This window comes from Dreissena polymorpha, chromosome 5 (assembly GCF_020536995.1).
Source record: "Dreissena polymorpha isolate Duluth1 chromosome 5, UMN_Dpol_1.0, whole genome shotgun sequence".
In the NCBI taxonomy this organism is placed as follows: Eukaryota; Metazoa; Mollusca; class Bivalvia; order Myida; family Dreissenidae; genus Dreissena; species Dreissena polymorpha.
The window spans coordinates 48,816,586-48,836,197 of NC_068359.1; the positions used below are offsets into that span (position 1 = coordinate 48,816,586).

The 19,612-nt window shown below is 37.3% G+C and overlaps 1 protein-coding gene and 1 non-coding gene across 2 annotated transcripts in view; both read right to left on the minus strand.

Annotated features, from left to right (window-relative positions):
• Nucleotides 1-4,726: 4,726 nt before the first annotated feature.
• Nucleotides 4,727-4,913, minus strand: LOC127832760 (U2 spliceosomal RNA). The gene has a single exon (XR_008027113.1). It is a non-coding gene; the product is annotated as a U2 spliceosomal RNA (small nuclear RNA).
• A 2,620-nt stretch (nucleotides 4,914-7,533) lies between these two features.
• The window catches only part of LOC127880743 (uncharacterized), an 87,519-nt gene continuing 75,440 nt past the window's right edge, over nucleotides 7,534-19,612 (minus strand). Inside the window, exons 44-51 of the mRNA XM_052428111.1 lie at nucleotides 18,830-19,087; nucleotides 17,627-17,775; nucleotides 16,066-16,236; nucleotides 15,639-15,734; nucleotides 13,768-13,956; nucleotides 12,896-12,953; nucleotides 11,707-11,882; nucleotides 7,534-10,695 (exon numbers count right to left, since the gene is read on the minus strand). Of these exons, the coding sequence (XP_052284071.1) occupies nucleotides 10,567-10,695; nucleotides 11,707-11,882; nucleotides 12,896-12,953; nucleotides 13,768-13,956; nucleotides 15,639-15,734; nucleotides 16,066-16,236; nucleotides 17,627-17,775; nucleotides 18,830-19,087 (1,226 nt within the window). The 3' untranslated portion in view covers nucleotides 7,534-10,566. The remainder of the gene's footprint in view (nucleotides 10,696-11,706; nucleotides 11,883-12,895; nucleotides 12,954-13,767; nucleotides 13,957-15,638; nucleotides 15,735-16,065; nucleotides 16,237-17,626; nucleotides 17,776-18,829; nucleotides 19,088-19,612) is intronic.

Below are 19,612 nucleotides of genomic sequence, written 5' to 3' on the forward strand. Positions count from 1 at the left end.
TTGTTTTCCTCTTTACAAAAACGATTTAAAATGGTAAAACGGTGTCAATGGGGATTATGTAACTCGGACAATCGATATCCTGACAGATTAGTTGGTGACATTGAATTTATTTCGAGAAATTCACGGTATGGGGATCCTCTCCCTTTCGTTGACTTCTAAAAATACGGGATTTGACGTCGATTTCATCGTTATTTCCCCTAAAAATTCGGACAAGAATTACCGAGATCCCCTTTATAGAACATTAATTTATTTCACAAACTGCGCATGAGGAGTTTGCATTAAAGATTTATACATAGAAATCTTGGCAATAGTTTGTTGGCAAACAAATGCAAATATACTAGACTTTACTGGGATCCAACATATCTGATTATAGTGACACTGTACCTGATATCCACGACTGAGTCATTGTTCCCAGCTGACTGGGAATCATTGCCATCTGTTGTTTGCTTTTAGTTGAGAAACGTCTCTCATGTAAACTGTTAACGCTTAATTTTAGAGGATGTTTCAAATATCTGTAGGAATTTCTGATCGCTTTTAGTCAAGTTTGAGTAAAAGTGATATTATGGGCATTTTTCACTGTTGAATTGAGCTGAGCAATTATCTACAAGTCATCAGTTGTTTACAAAAAAATATATATTATATTCGATATTTTACTTGAATGGACAGCCCTCTAAGCCGAAATGATCCGTAAAACAATATAGTGTCTTTGTGTCGTATGAACGAATCTGCACTAAAACTTCATTTCGATTCACATCGTAAATCGAATCATTTCTGTCGTCAGTTGTCAAAACGAACGTATGATTGATATTCCAATGCATTATTTTTCTCTTTCCGGGATATTGTTTTAGTATGGTGATGCTGCATTAAGAAATATAAGTGTATTTGAAGTGAAAACACCAAAAATAAGCAACGATTGCGATAGACACCTATAAACTGTTAGATGCCCATAATATCGCTTTAAATAAATAAAAGATTTGCAATGTTTTGTATACACGTGTATAAGTTGCAAATAATTCCACTCACAGGCAGCTACTGACCCAGCGGTAAACTAATGTCTAATGAAAGCATTCAAGAAGAACTAGCACGTGTTTTAGTGCATCCGTTTGAGTTACAATAGTTGGCAATAATTGGTGACCTTCAGCGATAAACTTTAGTATGCCAGCAATTGAAGAAGATGGGAGAAAGGCGTTTACCGGCACAAATGAATGTCGATTATCCGTATTACCTCTTTAATTTCTTCAAACATCACATCTTTTTCCACAAATGACGAAAGTCCGCAATTTTCATGCAAACGCCTACAGGCTCTTGTAACAGTTGCTGCCATTGGCTGCTTTTCTAGGTGAAAACACGGAATTGGACAGTGTGTACACACCGGTCTTACTGACAATAACGTAGTGACTTCACCATCTATGTATAGAATGCGGGATTGGGAAGTGGAAAGTGAAAGTGGAAGTTTAAGCCAAAGGAAAGCAATTATGGAAAGTAGTTCCAACATGAGTTAGTGTTGCCTGTTTAATTATTGGTAACTGAAAGGAGACATAATGTGCATAAAATGCGTAAATGTATGTTAAATGCAATAGAATGTAAAATGCGAAATCTAGTTGCACCATTAAAATGCAGCGTACGCCGACTGTGTGGGCATGCGCGTATGGTACGTTTAGTATGTAAATTTTGGTAAAAAACACAGACACACGCACACTTACATATATCTCCTTCAGCACGTGGTGATTGTGAAAAGTAGTGCCTATTTATCAAGAGGTCTCTTTCTCTTGTACGAAAAGCCATTTCGCGATCGCCCCTTTCCTTTTGAGTTTTTTTTTTACTGTATGCTTGTTCTGCAACATTTGTGCTGTCATTGGGGGCTTCGTTGAAAGATAACGTTTGGGGCGCGTTTATTGAAGCATTGTGTTTTTGTCGAAATGTCACTGCCGAATCCACGAGGGCTCTAGCATTATGGCAATTTTATTCAAAGTTGCACGACACATATTTGTTATTACAACGTTCGGAATAAGACATTCATCTTTTAACTGATACTTGTACTAGCCTTGCACACTCTGATGTAAAGACATGACAGGAAAAATGCCTTACACGTTGGCCGTTCCATTGTAGGGAATCGGGAACTAAGCGATTACTGCGTAAAAATGACATCCGATATAATCTTGACCAGCCAAGCAGCTCCAAATTGTATATTGACCGAAGCCGAAGGCTGAACTCTGCATACAGATTGAGGCTGCCTGACTGGTCACTATTAAGGCTGAGCTCCGCATACAGATTGAGGGTGCCTGGCCGGTCACTTTTTTGCAGTTGGGCCCAAAGTAGGTTCTCTGTTTTCCCAGAGTGTACCGAAAATGTTCGTCCAGTGTATCGATCAGTGTATTATCAACTGCTGTTTCAAAGTTCACACTGATAATTTCGTCCATAACTAACGGCCGCAATGTAGAAAATTAGACCAAGATTCACACATGGAAACCGTTCGGCGAACCTATTTCGCTTTTCGAGAATCACCTGCACAATATATGAATCGCGTTATGGGAAAACCGGTCTAAATGCATGTCGTCCAAGATTTGCATGTGCATTAAAACTGTGCATATGCATTGAGCACGTTTTTTCCATAACACGACCCTGATAAAGGTATATCTTACCTGTCACGAAATGCCAATCATAAATTAAGTTCTGCATCAGCACAATGCATTTGAAAGAGAAAAAAACGAGCTTCTCACCAAGGCGATCAGGGTTCAATCACAGACGCATTTTTGCATGACGCGGGTCTTTATGTTTCTTAACTATATTTTATACGTGTCTTGATAATGCAGAACTGTTTGATAGCATTCATTACAGGATCAAACAGCGATAGTCCGTACCATTAAAAACATAACCATGTTTAAAAATAAATCAACAACTATTACCAATTACTAATTGAAGTGTGGTAAGTCATAATAAAGCGGTTTTCAGTCATTATAAGGCGTGATCAACCGCTATCAGACGTGGTCAGTTATTATCAGGCGTTGTCAGTAAAATGAAGCGTCGACAGTCGCTATGACGCTATAACACGCTGTCAGCCATTATTAGTTAGCTCAGTGGTTACTATACGCGCTCACCACCATGGCGGGTCCAAAAACCCAGCTTCCGGCGTACGTACGTATACGTACGTATGTTAGCTTTGTAGGTGGTCGCCATAGCGGACAAGTGAGTTTTTGCCCCAAAACGGGTTTTGCCCACACCGCACAAGACCGCGCCAAAATTGACTATCTTTCAGTAATAACTTTCAGATAATTCTTCAAAATTCGTTCCAACTTTTGCCACTCTAAACAGTGAATTACGAATGAATGTTGGGACACGCTCCGGGGCCTTACATAACGCAGCCTCGGGCGCGGAAGGACCTCATAAATTTCAAAATGCAATTATTAGCGTTGACAGTCGTTATGAAGCGTTTCCATTCATCGTGAGATGTTGTCAGCCATTATAAGGCGTTTTCAGTCGCTCTTACACGTTGTCAATCGTTATCGTCAGTCGCTTTGACACGTTGTCAGCCAATTTAAGGCGTTGTCAATCGCTATAATACGTGGTCAGCCATTATCAGGCGTTGTCAGTCGCTTTAATACGTGTTCAGCCACTATTAAGCGTTGTCAATTGCTATGACACGATGTCAGCCATTATTATGCGTTGTCAGTCGCTATAAAACGTGGTCAGTCATTATAAGGCATTGTCAGTCGCTATAATACGTGGTCAGCCATTATTAGACATTGTCAGTCGCTATAAAATGTTGTCAGTCATTATTCGGCGCTGTCAGTCTTTGTTGTCAACCAGTATTAGGCGTTGTCAGTCGCTATAACACGTTGTCAGTCATTATAAAGCGCTGTCAGTCGCTATAGTAAGTGGTCAGTCGTTATGAGGCGTTGTCATTTATTATGAGGCATGATCAGTCATTATGCGGCGTTTTCAGTCATAATAAGGCGTGATCAGTTGCTATGAGAGATAATCAGTCCTTTTGAGCCGTTGTCATCAATTATGAGGCGTGGTCAGTCATTATATCCATTTATATTCGTGTAGTGCACCAATTGTAAAAATGCATGCATATAGGGTCAGTGTACTCATTAACGTTACTTTACAGTGACTGTCTGGTTAGCGCAGTGGTTAGTATACGCGCTCATCACCAAGGCGGGTTCAATCCGAGCTTCCGGCGTACGTACGTATGTGAGTTCGGTTATTGGCGCTATAACGGACAAGTGAGGTTCGCCCCGGGTTTTTTTCCCCACTGCACAAGACCGCGCTGAAATTGACTATCTTCCAGTTTTAACCAACCAGCAAATTTGCGATAATACTTCGTTCCAACTTTCGTCAGTCTAAAACAGTGTATTACACAAGAATGCCGGAACACACTCCGGATCCTTACATTACGCAGCCTCGGGCGCGGAAGAACGTATTTCTCTATTGCTTTGGTCACATTGTACTGCCAAACATTTTCTGCAGAAAACGTTCACACAATACTCGACATTTCGTTACGTGGATTTCTTATGAACGAACTCGATACGCGATAGGAATGCCTACCTGCTACAACGGTCGGTCACACGAGCGAATCAACGGTGCGTGTTTGTCTCATCGGCTGCCCGCAAGCGGATTACCACGTGTCCGGAGGAAACCTCTGTTCCTGCTGTTCCTGCTGTTCCTGCCTGACTCAACGCTCGGCGCGCTGTCTGTAACGTTCAGTGCTTTATTATTGGTTTTGGTTAAGTGGGCCGATCCCGGAGGTACTGCAATACCAGGCCAACCCGTGACGAGAGCGGAGCAAGCCCCTGACATCTCATCTGTGTCCAAAAATCAGTTTAATATCGAGGTCCCCCAATGGGGAACGTATCCGATATTAAGCTGATAAAAACAGATACTACACTTTGATCTTAGCCATTCCTGGAAATACATCATCCAATATGAAGGTGGTTGCTGTGATAGAAAATGATATCCTTGACACAGGCCCGGATCTAGAACGATTGAATCCATCGATCTGGTTTGCCTTTGATAGTGCGGATTATAGAATCTTATACTCTCGGGACCTACGGTCCCTCTAAAATGGCCACCTGGTGACACAGAATGTTCGCTTCGCGAACTACCATCTTCGGCCTTCGGCCTCGGGACAACATCAGAAGCGTCATCGGTAGAAGCATATTTAAGCGTAAATCGCTCCTTGCCTGCGTATTCGGTGCGGAATACAACACAAACCAAATAAAAACCACACAATAAAACCATTTGTTAAATGAGTATTGTCAATAATGATCGAAGCCATTAGATTAACTTTAAAACCGTATAACATATTTATAAATATTATACTATTTACACTATGTATAGAATATAGTACATGTAATATAAATAATAGCCATAACTAGTTGTACAATAGCCATCGGTATTGATAGCTGTGTACGTGTATTACACATGAACACACTCCTGGTCCTTACATAACGCAGCCTTGGGCGCGGAAGGACCTAATACACTACAAAATGCAAATACATGGTGTCATTAGCGGGTGCGCAGGCTAGGCTGGAGCTACGCTGGTGGCATATGGCATAAGATCCGATTTTTGCACGACGCGGGTCATTTAGTTCCTTAGTGTCGCCCCATATTAGCATGTGTAGTCCGTTTATGGATTGAGCGTTGTGTGCACAGGTCAATCAGGGACGACACTTTCCGCTTTTATGGTATGTTTCGTTACAAAAAAAGTCTCTTCTCAACGACAATTCTGTTCTGGCGGAAAGCGTCGTCCCTGACTCGGCTATGCGGACTGCACATGCTAACCTGGGACGACAATTTACGCACATTGATTATGCCCCGTTTTTTGCAGTGCTTAAAGCCCAAGGTAGAATCTGAGTCAGCCCGACCGGCAGCCGATTGAATACATTTTTCAACAATTCATTTTGTTGGGTTTTCTATGAGTTGGATCATGTTAGACATTTCACATGGTTATATGTAGTTTTTTATATAATCATAATGCAAGCATAGTATTACACATATAAATAAGATTATTGCATGATCTTTCCATTATGTATGCAATTGAAATGAACTGCGTCATGCAAAAAGGTATCTTATGCCATGCGTGGTCAGCATAGCTCCAGACTGCAAACAATAATCAGAGACGACACTTTACTCGCATGCATTAAGCACCATTTTTCCAGAGTGAGGCTCAAATGCAGATAGTTGGAATTTATTAGAAATAATGGTTAATGTCATGCAACAGCCCTTTGAGAGCGTTTGATTGTTACGTCTTTTTTTCTAATTAGCTAGTTAGAGCATAATCAGATGGTGCTCGTCTGTCTGCAACATATATTTCCAATCTTAATTAAACTTGATCAAAACATTTATTCCAATGATTATTTGGCCGAGTTTATAAGGCGGCCACTTGAGGTCAAAAACTAGGTCATGAGGGCAAATTAAGACAGTAAGCTTTTAAAGACTTAATAAACCACATTCACAGTCCAATCTCCATGAAATTTGGTCAGATGTGTTCTAATATCTTGGCCGAAAATGATTTGTTAAAAACACAAGGCGGCCAGGGGACTAGCAGTTTTTCTTTAAATGGCTTAAGAAACCTTTGTTAACAATATTGACCTTATTTATGATCCAATCTTCATGAAACTTCGTCAGAACATTTGTCCGAATGAATATCGGCAGTGTTCAAAACTGGGTCATGCAAGTAAAAAACTAGGTCACTTCATGTAGTTCAAATTTCCACAAAAGCTTTTTAACACTCCTAAGTCATAAATTTAGACTATTTCTTTTTTTAACTTGGTCCAAACATTTGCTCTCCGCCAAGTTTTACAATGTTTACCGGTCTGTTGAAAAACATGGCCACCAGGGGATGGGGCAGTTTTCCTTATATGGCTATCGTGATTTTTTATCTGTCTAGAAGTCATATTTTTAGTCCAATCTTCATGAAACTTGGTCAGAGCATTTGCTCTTATGATATCTTGGCAGAGTTCAAACATGGTTCAGTCCCTTGAAAACCTCTAATGAAACCTTCTGAACATTCTAGAAGTCGCATGATTGTAAAGTTGAATGGTCATGAAACATGATCACAAGATTGTTTTAATGGTTTTGTTCCATTGCAGTTGTCCCCTATACATTAAGCAAATATTTAAATACAAACGTTTCATTTCTGTGTTGGAAATATTTCAAATGGAAATGTGCCTAGAAATTAAATATTTATGTTTCATAAAGTGCTTTTATTCTTCTAATCTCAACCTTCTCAGAATAGTTCAGTTCCTTTGGGTTTCAGGCGAGCACTTTTAGGCCCATGACCCTCTTGTATAACAAAGACAACTATGAGCATAGACAAAATGTGTATCTTTTATTGGAAAATTAAACGTCTGGATGATTTGATACACATCTCTATAAATATTTCTTGCTGATCAACACAGGTAAATCACAACACCTTAAGTAAAGAAGATAAAAATTTACATACATATGAACATAATTTATTTGAAAAAAAAAAAGCTGACAACTAATAATTTAGCGTTATAAATCGCGGATGCAATAAAATGAAAAATCCCGAGTTCAAATCTATTTATTAAACCTAATTTCCACATATAATATATTTAATGTGAACATAATTTAAAAATAAAATTCAAACATGCTAAATAATATATAAAATATAAAACAAATATACTGCTGTGTACATTATTATGTTGAAGATAAAAAATCAAATGTGATAAGCAAACTAATAATTTAGCAATGAAGGTAAGAAAAAAAGATAAAATTCCAAAGAAAACTAAAACACTAATTTGTGAAAAATAAAAATGAAATGTCTGTACCATGTATGGTAGGTACTTCTCTTTTAAAACTGTATAGATAAACAGTGCCAATTATAATGGTGATCAGAAAGCCATGCCGCTTCAGTTGAGCAGATGAACAACATAATAAATTTAGCATAAATATTGGCACATAAGAATAGATTTAGCATAAATATTGGCACATAATTGAGTGTTCTGGTTTAAGAATACTTCCAATTGCGGATAACTAATTAAGTAACATTTTAGCGGCTCTCTGTGAAAACAGGGCTTAAAGAATGTAAGTAAAGTATAATGACAGGTTAGCATGTTCATTCCTTACAGGCAGATCAAAAGGACGACACTTTCCACTTTTATGGCATTTTTTTGGACTGCAAGGGTAAGTCTGGGGCAACACTTTACTTACATGAATTAAGTCTAGTTTTTGTAGAGCTCGACTCAATTAATTTTGTTTAAAAAGCTTCAAACAACTTTACACCAAATTATGCATAAACCTTGTTTATGGGCGGTTATTAAGATCATGTTTTTCTTCATTTTGTTTCAATGGTTACAATTCAAGTGCTGTCCATGACATAATATACAACTTAAAACAGCAACCAGTGAAGTGTTTGACGTCTGATATTCTGTATTTTTTTAGCTTAATTCAAAAAGCAAAAACTAACAAAAGAACCCATTCTTGATTACCAAAATAAATATTAATGATCATTCCCAAAAATAATCTGAGTAAACAAAATTGCTCAGAATTAATATAAATAAAAATATATATGAAAATAGTTCAATTTCATTTCAATAACAAACAACATTTATTTACAATAATGAGAAAAACGTCAACAAATAATTCAAGTGAACGTCATGCAAACAGTCTATATGATACAAAGAGATGAATTATCACAATTGATAAATGCTGACATAATAATAGTAAATCTCTAAGAATATAAAACATCATTTTCTATCACAGAAGAGGAAATATTATTAAAAATATTTCATGTATATGTAAGCACGAGATTATAATGCTGTTGATAGTACATTCATACAAGTAATGCTTTAAGGCTGAGCTTTAGACATATAATCATGTAATACTGTTGGACAAGCTGTCGTTCAGTGTGAAGCAAGTTAAATGAAATGGGTTTTTTTTCCAAATTGCTAACATTTAGTATTAAAACAATGGCTTTATTTTTTAATGGAGAAAAAATTCTTCAACATATCTTAAAATTGAGAACTTTTATTTATTATTTGATTCTCTTACAAAGCAAGGTACCAACTGAACAATATCTATAAATGTAAACATAAGGCATTTGTAACACATGAGTTTCCAATTGCAGCATTTGGAAAACAAACTATAAATTTACATGCAATATAAGTAACACCTCCTTCATAATATTAATATATGCGAGTTATTTTTGTAATGATATCAACTGCAGGTCTGCATTCTTTCATATTAAATTGTATTGTCATTTTGCCAAAAAAATGCATATTCAAGACAAAGCATGATTATACATAACTAAGACAGAAAATCTCTTTAAAACCTCTGCGAAATTTGCAACGATAAAATATCACTTTATAAATGCACAAAACATGTTTTAAATGCACACAGATTCATAAAAAGATTAAAGCACTACTTAACATTATGATAAACATGTATATTATTTTTATGTTTAAATTAAACTCAGGCACCTCTACAAAAAGAAACTGCATACAAATAGGCTACTGATTCGTGATAATATCAAAATGTGCTCTTATTCAAACACAAGCAAGTATAATGATGGCTAATCAAGCAGTTTATTCAACAAAATAAAGATGGGTAGGATATATGTGATAAAGCTTCAGCTTAAATACTACAACATTTTACAACCTATTTTTTATTAACTGACAAACAATTTACACTTTTTTCTTCCATACAAATATATTTATGCAGCTAAAATCTTAAACAGGAGGTTACACTTTAATCTGCGTACAAATGCATGTTTAAATATTGCTAAAGTATAACTGGCTCAAGTCAAAATTCACAACACAACAAAATAAATCCTCCATGAACAATACATGTAATTACAAAACATGTTACTTCTAGTTTGTGCATCACTTTTGTTAAAATGTTTGTATCAGATCTGTATTCCAGAACCAGATCTAAATCAATGTTGCAAACACAAGACCCATAAAGGCTATTGCCCTAAATATTCTGACCTTGACGGGAAAAAATTCTTCAAATATAAATATCTTTTCATTTTTTAATCAAATCATCCCCACACTCAGAGATGCAATCTGATCTTTTTAAGAAACCATAGACCAGGATTTATGATCTGCATCTCATTGCTAATGAAATCAAGTACTAAAGGTTATGATATGCTTGTGGTTGCTATAGAAACCATGACCTAGAAGTTGTGACCTCCTTTTTGTGCTATAAAAACCAGGAGCTATAAGTTATGATCTCCTTTTTGTGCTATAAAAACCAGCGCCTAGCAGTTGTGACCTCCTTTTGTATGCTACAGAAACCAGGACCTAGAAGTTGTGTCCTTCTTTTGGTTGCTATAGAAACCAGGACCTAGAAGTTGTGACCTCCTTTAGTTTGCTATAGAAAACATGACCTAGAAGTTGTAACCTCCTTTTGTTTGCTATAGAAACAAGGACCTAGAAGTTTGACCTCCATTCAAATGCTACATATACCATTACATATTAGTTTGACCTGGTTGCTATATAAACCAGGAATAAGTTGATGTGACCTTCATCTTCATTGCTAGGGATATCATGACCTAGAAGTTGTTACCTCGGTAGGTGTCTATGATAAAATGTAATCTATCTAGTAGTTGGCAATGGGTTTTCCTCCTTCAATTGCCAGTTCCTCCAGTTGAACTATAGTCTGGTGCTTGTCAAAGTCCAGTTCATTTAAAAGTTGGTCTGCTATACGACTTCTCAACCTTCCTCCCACCTGAAAATAATTGTTTTCACATAAATGAAATATACCATTTACTAAATTTTTTTTCTGAACAAATATCGCAATCAATAATTGTTTGCTTGTTAATTCTGCGTATTTTTATTTATTAACGGATTTAAGATTTAAAGTAAAAATCAAGTGCTCAATGTTTAATGATGCTGTTTTGTAAATAATACTTATTTAGTTTTAAAACGCATCTTCAGTAGAAGACACACATCATGAATGATGTTACAATTCAGTTTACTATTCAAGGCCCCCTATTTAATTAAAATGTATGACAAGAATGAAACATATTTAATGTTAAACAGCTATAATATATAAATAATTTTGGAACAGACAATTATATAGAAAACAACAGCATGTCTTCAATGATGGTAGATAATAGCCAGCACACAACTTTATCGCCACATTTGTGCAAAAAGGTACCATGTGACAATGAGATTACAAGGCACACAGTACATTTTTGCACCAATTGAGCGATATACTGTATGAGACAAATGTCAAATATATATATGAGCTACCTTCTGGGAAAATGATATTTAATGCATGTGCATAAATTGTCATCCAACATCAGCCTGTGCATTCTTCACAGGCTAATCAGGGACGACACTTCCTGTTGTTAAGGAATTTTTAGCTTAAATAAAGTCTCATCTTAACCCTTTCACACTCAGAAGCAAAGTGAAAATGGCTATGTGCAAACACCATAAAACCAGACCAGCCTGCGAGTAACTCGCGGTATGTTCAGATTTAATGCTGTTTGCTGCTCATCAGTATCTAAGGGTTGGAAATCAAGCCTTAATAAATTGAATCTAGTAAGAAAGGTCTTAAATCAAATATAACTTTCTAAGGGACTACACATGCGTGAAAATACGTATCTAAGTGGCAAAGTGTTAACAAAATTCCATTCAAGTTGGAATTGTTGTCACTGATTTGTCTGTACGGATGGCACTTTATGCACATGCATTAAGCCCCATTTTTCTAGAGCGCGACACATGAGCAACATACCGTCTTTGGTCTCTGCATCTTCTTGCTGGGCTCATTGTTGAGGTTGCCCATGTCAGGGGTGATGGTGCGGTTGTTGGGCCAGATAATGGCGGGGGGGAAGAGACCAGAGGACGGGGTACCTCGGCTCGCGATGCTACGGTGGGCGGACTGAACGCGCGACCTCTTGCCAGTAGAGGCTGCAATGAAGCGAACATGGGTGGAATCTCAAAACGGTGTTTTATGAACAGACATCACATGTTACTAGAATATAATAATTTAACCCTTACCCACTCTGAAGCAAAGTGAAAATGGCTATGTGCAAACAGCACAAGAGCACCACAAAACGGGTGCCACGCTCGGCTGCAGGTGCAGTTTTGAATAAATGAAAGCTTGTCAGATTTTTTTTACTTATTTTTTTTAGAGGTCACAGTGACCTTGACCTTTGACCTAGTGACCCAAAAATGGGTGTGGCATGTAGAACTCATCAATGTGCAGCTACATATGAAGTTTCAAAGTTGTAGGTTGAAGCACTTTGATTTAGAGCCAATGTTCAAAACCTTAACAAAATGTTAAGGTTTTGCGGACAACACGACGGCGAACACTGACACGCTGGCTATGACAATAACTCGGGTTTTCTCCGAAAACAGCAGAGCTAATAAAGCCAGAACAGCCTGCGAGTAACTCGCATTCTGTTCAGGTATTATACTGTTTGCTGCTCATAAGTATCTTAGGGTTGGAAATGAAGCCAAATAAACTTAAATGTAGTCAAAAACGGTCTTTAATTAAATTTAACTGTCTAAGGACTACAAAAGTCAAAATATGTATCTAAGCGGTAAAGGGTTAAACCAAAGTATTTTAGCTTTATTATATCTAAGATCTTGGACTTATTGAAAAACCATTCAAGTTTGTTTCCTACGTAGAACTGGTCCTTGGTGTATTTTTGGTAGATCCAAAACGTTGGGATCGAATCTGTAATCCCTTGGTTGCAAAGGGGAAAAATGTCCACTATGCCACGGTGAACATAAAGTTATTGCCAACCATTTGGAACAGCTCTCAGTTTGAATTTCTTGACATTTTAGAAACGTTTATAGTTTTCAACGATTATTTTCATTTGAATTGCTTGTTATTAAGTTTTACAGTTTAATATTTTGCACATTTATATTGATTTTTTTGGATTATAATAACCCAGAATACAACAGATGGAACTCACGTGTCATTGGTGTGAAGGCTGACTGCGTTCGACTCACACAAGATTCATAGTCATACACCTAAAATAGAACAGAAATAGTCAGCTGATTCAAAGAAAAACACAAACACTAGGAAAACACTACTGTAATTTTTTATTACAATTTCTCTTATTTGAAGTTGTTTTTTCTGCCTTGAAATATTAAGAGTAAAAAAACTAAATTTAAAATCAGTCCAAACTTTGAAACTGCATTATAATGAAAAAAGGCAGTATTTATCTTCTCAAATGATAGCTATTGGAGGTGTGATATACATAGCAATATACACAGAAGTAAGCAACAATAATTTCTCAAGATATACGCAACAAGTTCAAAACACATCTTTTTTTGCTGGTTTCAAAGTTTTGAAATTATATCATTCTTGCAACCATATAAGATACAGCAAAATTAACAAGAGCACCGCATAACAGACGGGTGCCAACGCTCGGCTGCGGATGCAGTTTTGAATAAATGAAAGCTTGTCAATTTTATTTTTTTAGGTCACAGTGACCTTGACCTTTGACCCAGTGACCCAAAAATGGGTGTGGCGCCTAGAACTCATCAAGGTGCATCTACTACATATGAAGTTTCAAAGTTGTAGGTGGAAGCACTTTGATTTTAGAGCCAATGTTAAGGTTTTATCACGGCCGACGGCAGACGAGGAGCTGGCTAAGACAATACCTCGGGTTTTCTCCGAAAACAGCCGAGCTAAAAATCTGGCTATGACAATACCTCAGGTTTTCTCCGAAAACAGCCGAGCTAAAAATCTGAATTAATGAAGCGTTGACACAGGCAAAACTATATACTGCTCCTGCACTAAAATCCTAAAAGGGGGAATATAAAAATTTCCGTCACAAACCACAGCCTGCAGATCATCGACCCTCTGGAAGGCGTCAAGCTTCATGTTGCGCTCATGCTGCAGTTTCTTGCGCGCCACGTCAACGTCCCTCTTGATCTTCTCGAAGTATGCGCTATTCTGCTTGAGGTTGCGGTCCTTCTCCTCGGCCAGGGTCGCCAGCTGGCACTCCTTGTCCTGGAGCTCCTCCAGCTGCAAACATCGAAAGTGAGTTGATACGGGTAAGAAAATTTGAGTCGCACTCTGAGAAAACAGGGCTTAATGCATGTGCAAATAAAGTTGTGCCATATTATGACATTTTTCGTTTAAAGGAATTCTACCAAAAACTCAGTGTCGTCCCTTATTAGCCTGTGAAGACACTTAACACACATGCTTCACCCCTTTCCCACTTAGAAGCAAAGTGAAAATGGTTATGTGCAAACAGCATAAAACCAGATCAGCCTGCAAGAAACTCGCGGTCTGTTCAGGTTTTATGCTGTTGCCACTAATCAGTATCAAAGGGTTGGAAGCTTTAAAACTTGAATCTGGTAAGAAAGGTCTTTAATCAAATGTAACTCTCTAAGGCACTACAAATGCGTCAAAATACGTATCTAAGCGGTAAAGGGTTAAACCCTGCTTTCTCATACTGCCTGCTCTGCTGGAGGTGGTGGTCCTTGGTCAGACCATTTGTTATAATAATATCTCATCTGAGTTCGAAAATGATTCTTGTCTGTTGAAAAGAAGGCCTCTAAGGGGCGGGGCATATGACTTTGGTAAAACATTGTTGACACTATTGAAGTCACATTTATTTTCCAATCTTCATAACTTTGGCAAGAAAATGTTATTTCTTCGATATAAGTATATTAGCTGAGTTTTAAAATGGTACTGTCTTGTTGAAAAATACTGGCGCCAGAAAGGTGGGGAATTTTTCCTTTTATGGGTTTAGTAAGTCCTTGTTAACAATAGAAGTCATTTTTATAGGCAAATTGTCATGAAACTAAGTCAGAAAACTTGTTGTCATGATATCTCAGCCAAGTTTTAATATGGTTACTGTATGCAAAAAATATGGCCACCAGGGGACAGGGCAGTTTTCCTTATATGGCTATAGTGAAACCTTGTTAAAGCTCTATAGGTCAATCTTAATGAAACAAGGTCAGAACATTTGTCCCAATTAAATCTTGAGTTTGAAACTGGATCAAGTGAGGAAAAAAACTAGTTCACTGGGTAAATTTAAAAAAAGTTTGTTAACACTCTAGAAGTCGCATTTTGTGTTCAATCTAGCTGATACGTAAAAACAATTGACTTACTAGTTTTTCTATATTTGCCTGTTTAGCCTGCTCCTACTTACCAGTTTCTTTATGTTTGCTTTTCTCACCAGTTTCTCTATGTTTACATTTTCTCACCAGTTTCTTGATGTTTGCCTGTTTGGCCTGCTCTCACTTAATTTCCAGTTTCTCTATGTTTGCTTTCTCTAAATTACCAGTTTCTCGATGTTTGCCTGTTTTGCCTGCTCTCACTTACCAGTTTCTCTATGTTTGCTTTCTGTCACTCACCAGTTTCTCTATGTTTGCTTTCTGTCACTCACCAGTTTCTCTATGTTTGCTTTCTCTCACTCACCAGTTTCTCTATGTTTGCTTCTTCTCACTTACCAGTTTCTCTATGTTTTCCTGTTTGACCTGATCCCACTTACCAGTTTCTCTATGTTTGCCTATTTGGCCTGCTCCCACTTACCAGTTTCTCTATGTTTGCCTATTTGGCCTGCTCCCACTTACCAGTTTCTCTATGTTTGCCTATTTGGCCTGCTCCCACTTACCAGTTTCTCTATGTTTGCCTATTTGGCCTGCTAACACTTACCAGTTTCTCTATGTTTGCCTATTTGGCCTGCTCCCACTTACCAGTTTCTCTATGTTCGCCTGCTTGGCCTGTTCTAGCTGCTTCTGACTGCGGGCCTTTTGCATCGCCTCATGGGTCTTCTCCAGCTTTTCCTTCAACTGCAATTACACAAATTGTAGCTGCTTCAAATGGTAATAGGTCGTACTGGCATAGGGGATATTGTGTCTATCTTTTGACTGGGAGGTCATGTGTTTGATCTCCACTTTGGGAGCATTCTTTAGATCTCTCTCAAAGACACTAAGTACTGGTTCTTCCCACAAAAACGGACTAGAAAGCATTTAAACAAGCCTTAGGCTTTCGATTTAATCGATCTTAAATAAATAGGTCAAAACTAAATAATATTAACCCTAAAAAACTAAAGAACTGTTGTACAAGAAAACAACTGAATTGAATTATTGAAATCGCCTTGTCAACAAATAGCACACACACCTCCTTATCAAGCTGTTTCTTCACGTCATTCGCCTCTTTCTGTTGGTCAGCAAGGGCCTTTCTAAGCGCCACAATCTGTTGCCGTAGCAATATGATCTGCTCCTCAGCCTCCATTTTCATCGTCTCACACACCTTCTTGTTGTTCTCTGACTCATTCTTCAGTTCTCGTAACTAGGAAGACCAGACAGAAAATACCAGGTAAGTATTCATTTTCATAACTAGATAAAACAGAGAATTGAAGGTAAGCATTGAATATTATATCTTAATTTAGCAAGGCTAAGAAATCAAATTCCCACATAGCATGACTAAAGCTTATTCCATTATTACCTCAATGCAGGGTTGAGAAATGATATAAATTAGTAACAGTACATATTTCTGTAATTCTAGTATTCTAGTGTATTACTACATATTTGTGAAATTATTTCAAACATGAACAGCAAAAACTCAATTATCTTGAGCAGAGTATATTTGTGAATGATTTCAAATTCGGTAGAAACTTATTTTAATATACATTATGATTGCACTAATTGCTGAATATTTTGCTCAAAGACTCACAAAATGTATGAATCGTTGATTCATTGAAAAGCATACAAGTATTTTTATCATACCACTATATTGATATCTGCCTGATATATTTTTTAACATCACGTCAATAGGAAAATATCCGTCAATGTTTCCAGATAGGTCATATTCCTCTATAAAGTCATCATTTTTGGTAAAATAGAATCAGATTCAACAAAACAAACAATTTGGTACAAAGATGTAATTTATTTAAGAAATGAAAAGCAACAAAAACAGCAAAAAACATTATAACAATTATCAAGCGTAAGTGCTCATGACGTCTGTATTAACACATCAAACGTCAAACAATATATTTGTTCCCGTTAAAAAATGCAGTGTTGCAGTGATTATATAACATTATTTCTGTTAAAATAGGTACGTAGATGTACGATTCACAGAAAAAACGGTTACTGCCCTCATGTTGTGTAATTTATCAGACTTGGCGCGGACAAAACAACGGCACGGAAGACCCGCCATTCTTTTATTCTAAGCCTCGCCTTATATTTTACACAACGATAGGGCAGTAACCTGTTATTGTCTATAACCCTTTACCAGTGAGATACTTATTTTGACGTGTTTGTAGTCCCTTGAAAAGTTGAATGTTATTAAAGACCTTTCTTACTAGGTTCAAGTTAAAAAGGTTTCATTTCCAACCCTTAGATATTGATGAGCAGCAAACAGCATAAAGCCTGAACAGACTGCGAGTTACTCGCAGGCTGTTCTGGTTTTATGCTGTTTGCACATATAGCTATGTTCACTTTGCTTCTGAGTGGGAAAGGTATTAACCCTTTTAGCGCTGGAACCGAACTTTAAAGGCCTTTGCAAACAGTTTAAATCCAAATGAGACACCACAGAACGTGGTGTCTCATCAGGATCCAAACTGTTTGCTATTGTAATAGTATTCTTTGAAAAAAAATCAACGAAAATGCTAATTTTAGAAATTCAGCAGACAACATTTTAGCAAACGACAAATTTCCCAGCATACAAAGGGTTAACATACCCTGGAGACATGCTGGACGCTGTCGTGGTTCTGTCTCCACGTTTTCATGGCCTTCATCTTCAGTATGAGCGTACTGAGGACATGGTTCTCATGTTGTAACTCCCGCAGTTTCTCAGACTTGGACATCATCTCTCCTGCCTGACCCTCATCTGTAATAATTGAGAAATAATGTTAACTTGAGTATCGATCTGGTGAAACGGGGTTTAATGCATGTGCGTAAAATGTCGTTACAGATTAGTCTGAGCAGTCCAAGCATTCTAATAAGGGGCAACAATTTTCGCTTTTATGTAATTTTTAGTTTAAAAGAAATAATTTCTAAACGAAATCACCTGTTGGCGGAAAGTGTTTTCCCTGATAAGCCTTTGCAGACTGCATAGACTAAACTGGGATAACACTTTAGGCACATGAATGACTCTCAGTTTTCACAGAACATTTCTTTTTGGTTTTTTATTGATAATTTATGCACATTGACAATTTTTAGCTTCATGTCATTACCGCATGCAATCAATAGGGAGAAATTCTTACCAACACAACTATGGACACAGAATAAGGAAAATGGCTCAACAACACTTTCCAATATGAATTTTTTTTATCAAATAAAATATTTTACATTTTCTTTGTTGCGTTTATGTCAGGAATATGATTTTGTAAAGCACTATCGCACTGTTATAGATATCCAATTATCAAGGCAAAAGCAGCATCAGTACTATATTAAAATGAATTTTTTTCAAGACAAGGACCTTTTAAAAACTGCTAAAAGGTCCAGTGGATATGAAGTCTATCTAGAAACTGGTAGGTCACATGTTCGATCCTCATTGTGGAAGCATTCTTTAGATCTCCCCTAATAGACACAAAGCGTTGGTTCTACCAAGTCAATCAACTCAAAACAACTTTAATAACACTTATACTTTCAATAAAATCAAGCTAAAATAAATAGGTATAAATTAACCCTTTCCCTCTCAGAAACAAAGTGAAAATGGCTATGCATGCGCAAACAGCATAAAACCAGAACAGCCTGCGAGTAACTCACAGTCTGTTCAGGTTTTATGCTGTTTGATGCTCATCACTATCGAAGGTTTGGAAATGAAGCCTTAAAAACTTGAATCTAGTAAGAAAGGTCTTAAATTAAATTTAACTTTCTAATGCGTCAAAATACGTATCCAAGTGGTAAAGGGTTAAATACTGCTTCCGATCTCTTCTTACCAATGGTGCTTCCAAACTTCTCGCGCACCGTGCTCATGGCCTTCAAAGCCTCTCTGCGAGTCTCGCTCACTTTCTCGAACACGTCGTCGTGAAGCTCATTACGGAACTCGTCAAATTTGTTCTTCAGCATGAACGTCGAGTTGAACAGGCTCTGTATGAGCTCATCGTACTCTTGTCGCACACGTTCCCGGATCTCGGACTGTTGATTCAGGTTCATCTCCCGCATTTCAGCAACTTTGGCCCTCAGAGCAGTGATTTCTGAGAATATATTAGTTGTGTTCTTGGAAACCTGGGTTTAATGCCAGTGGGTAAAGTTTCATCCCAGATTAGCCTGTGAACTCTGCACAGGCTAACCAGGAACAACACTTTCCCTTGTGACTGAAAAATTTTGCTTAGCAGAGTCTTCCTTTAAACTAAAAAATTCATAAAAGCAAAAAGTGTCGTCCCTGATTAGCCTGTGCAGACTGCACAGGCTTATCTGAGCAACATATAAGGCAAATGCATAAACCCAGTTTTTCCAGAAAGAGGTGCATTAGATTAATGCATGTTAATAAAAGGACATCATACATGGGGTATCTGATGAAACTCCAATAAAACATGGGTAATATAATGAAACTACAATAATATATATGGGGTGTCCCATGAAACCACACTGTTTTCATTCTTAAATCAATGTAAGTCATCCTGTGATTTTCATGTTTAAATATTTGTTGTTGCGTAAAAAGACTCAATTCAATCAAACTAGGTTACTATGATATACATTGCCAGCACAACCCTATCATC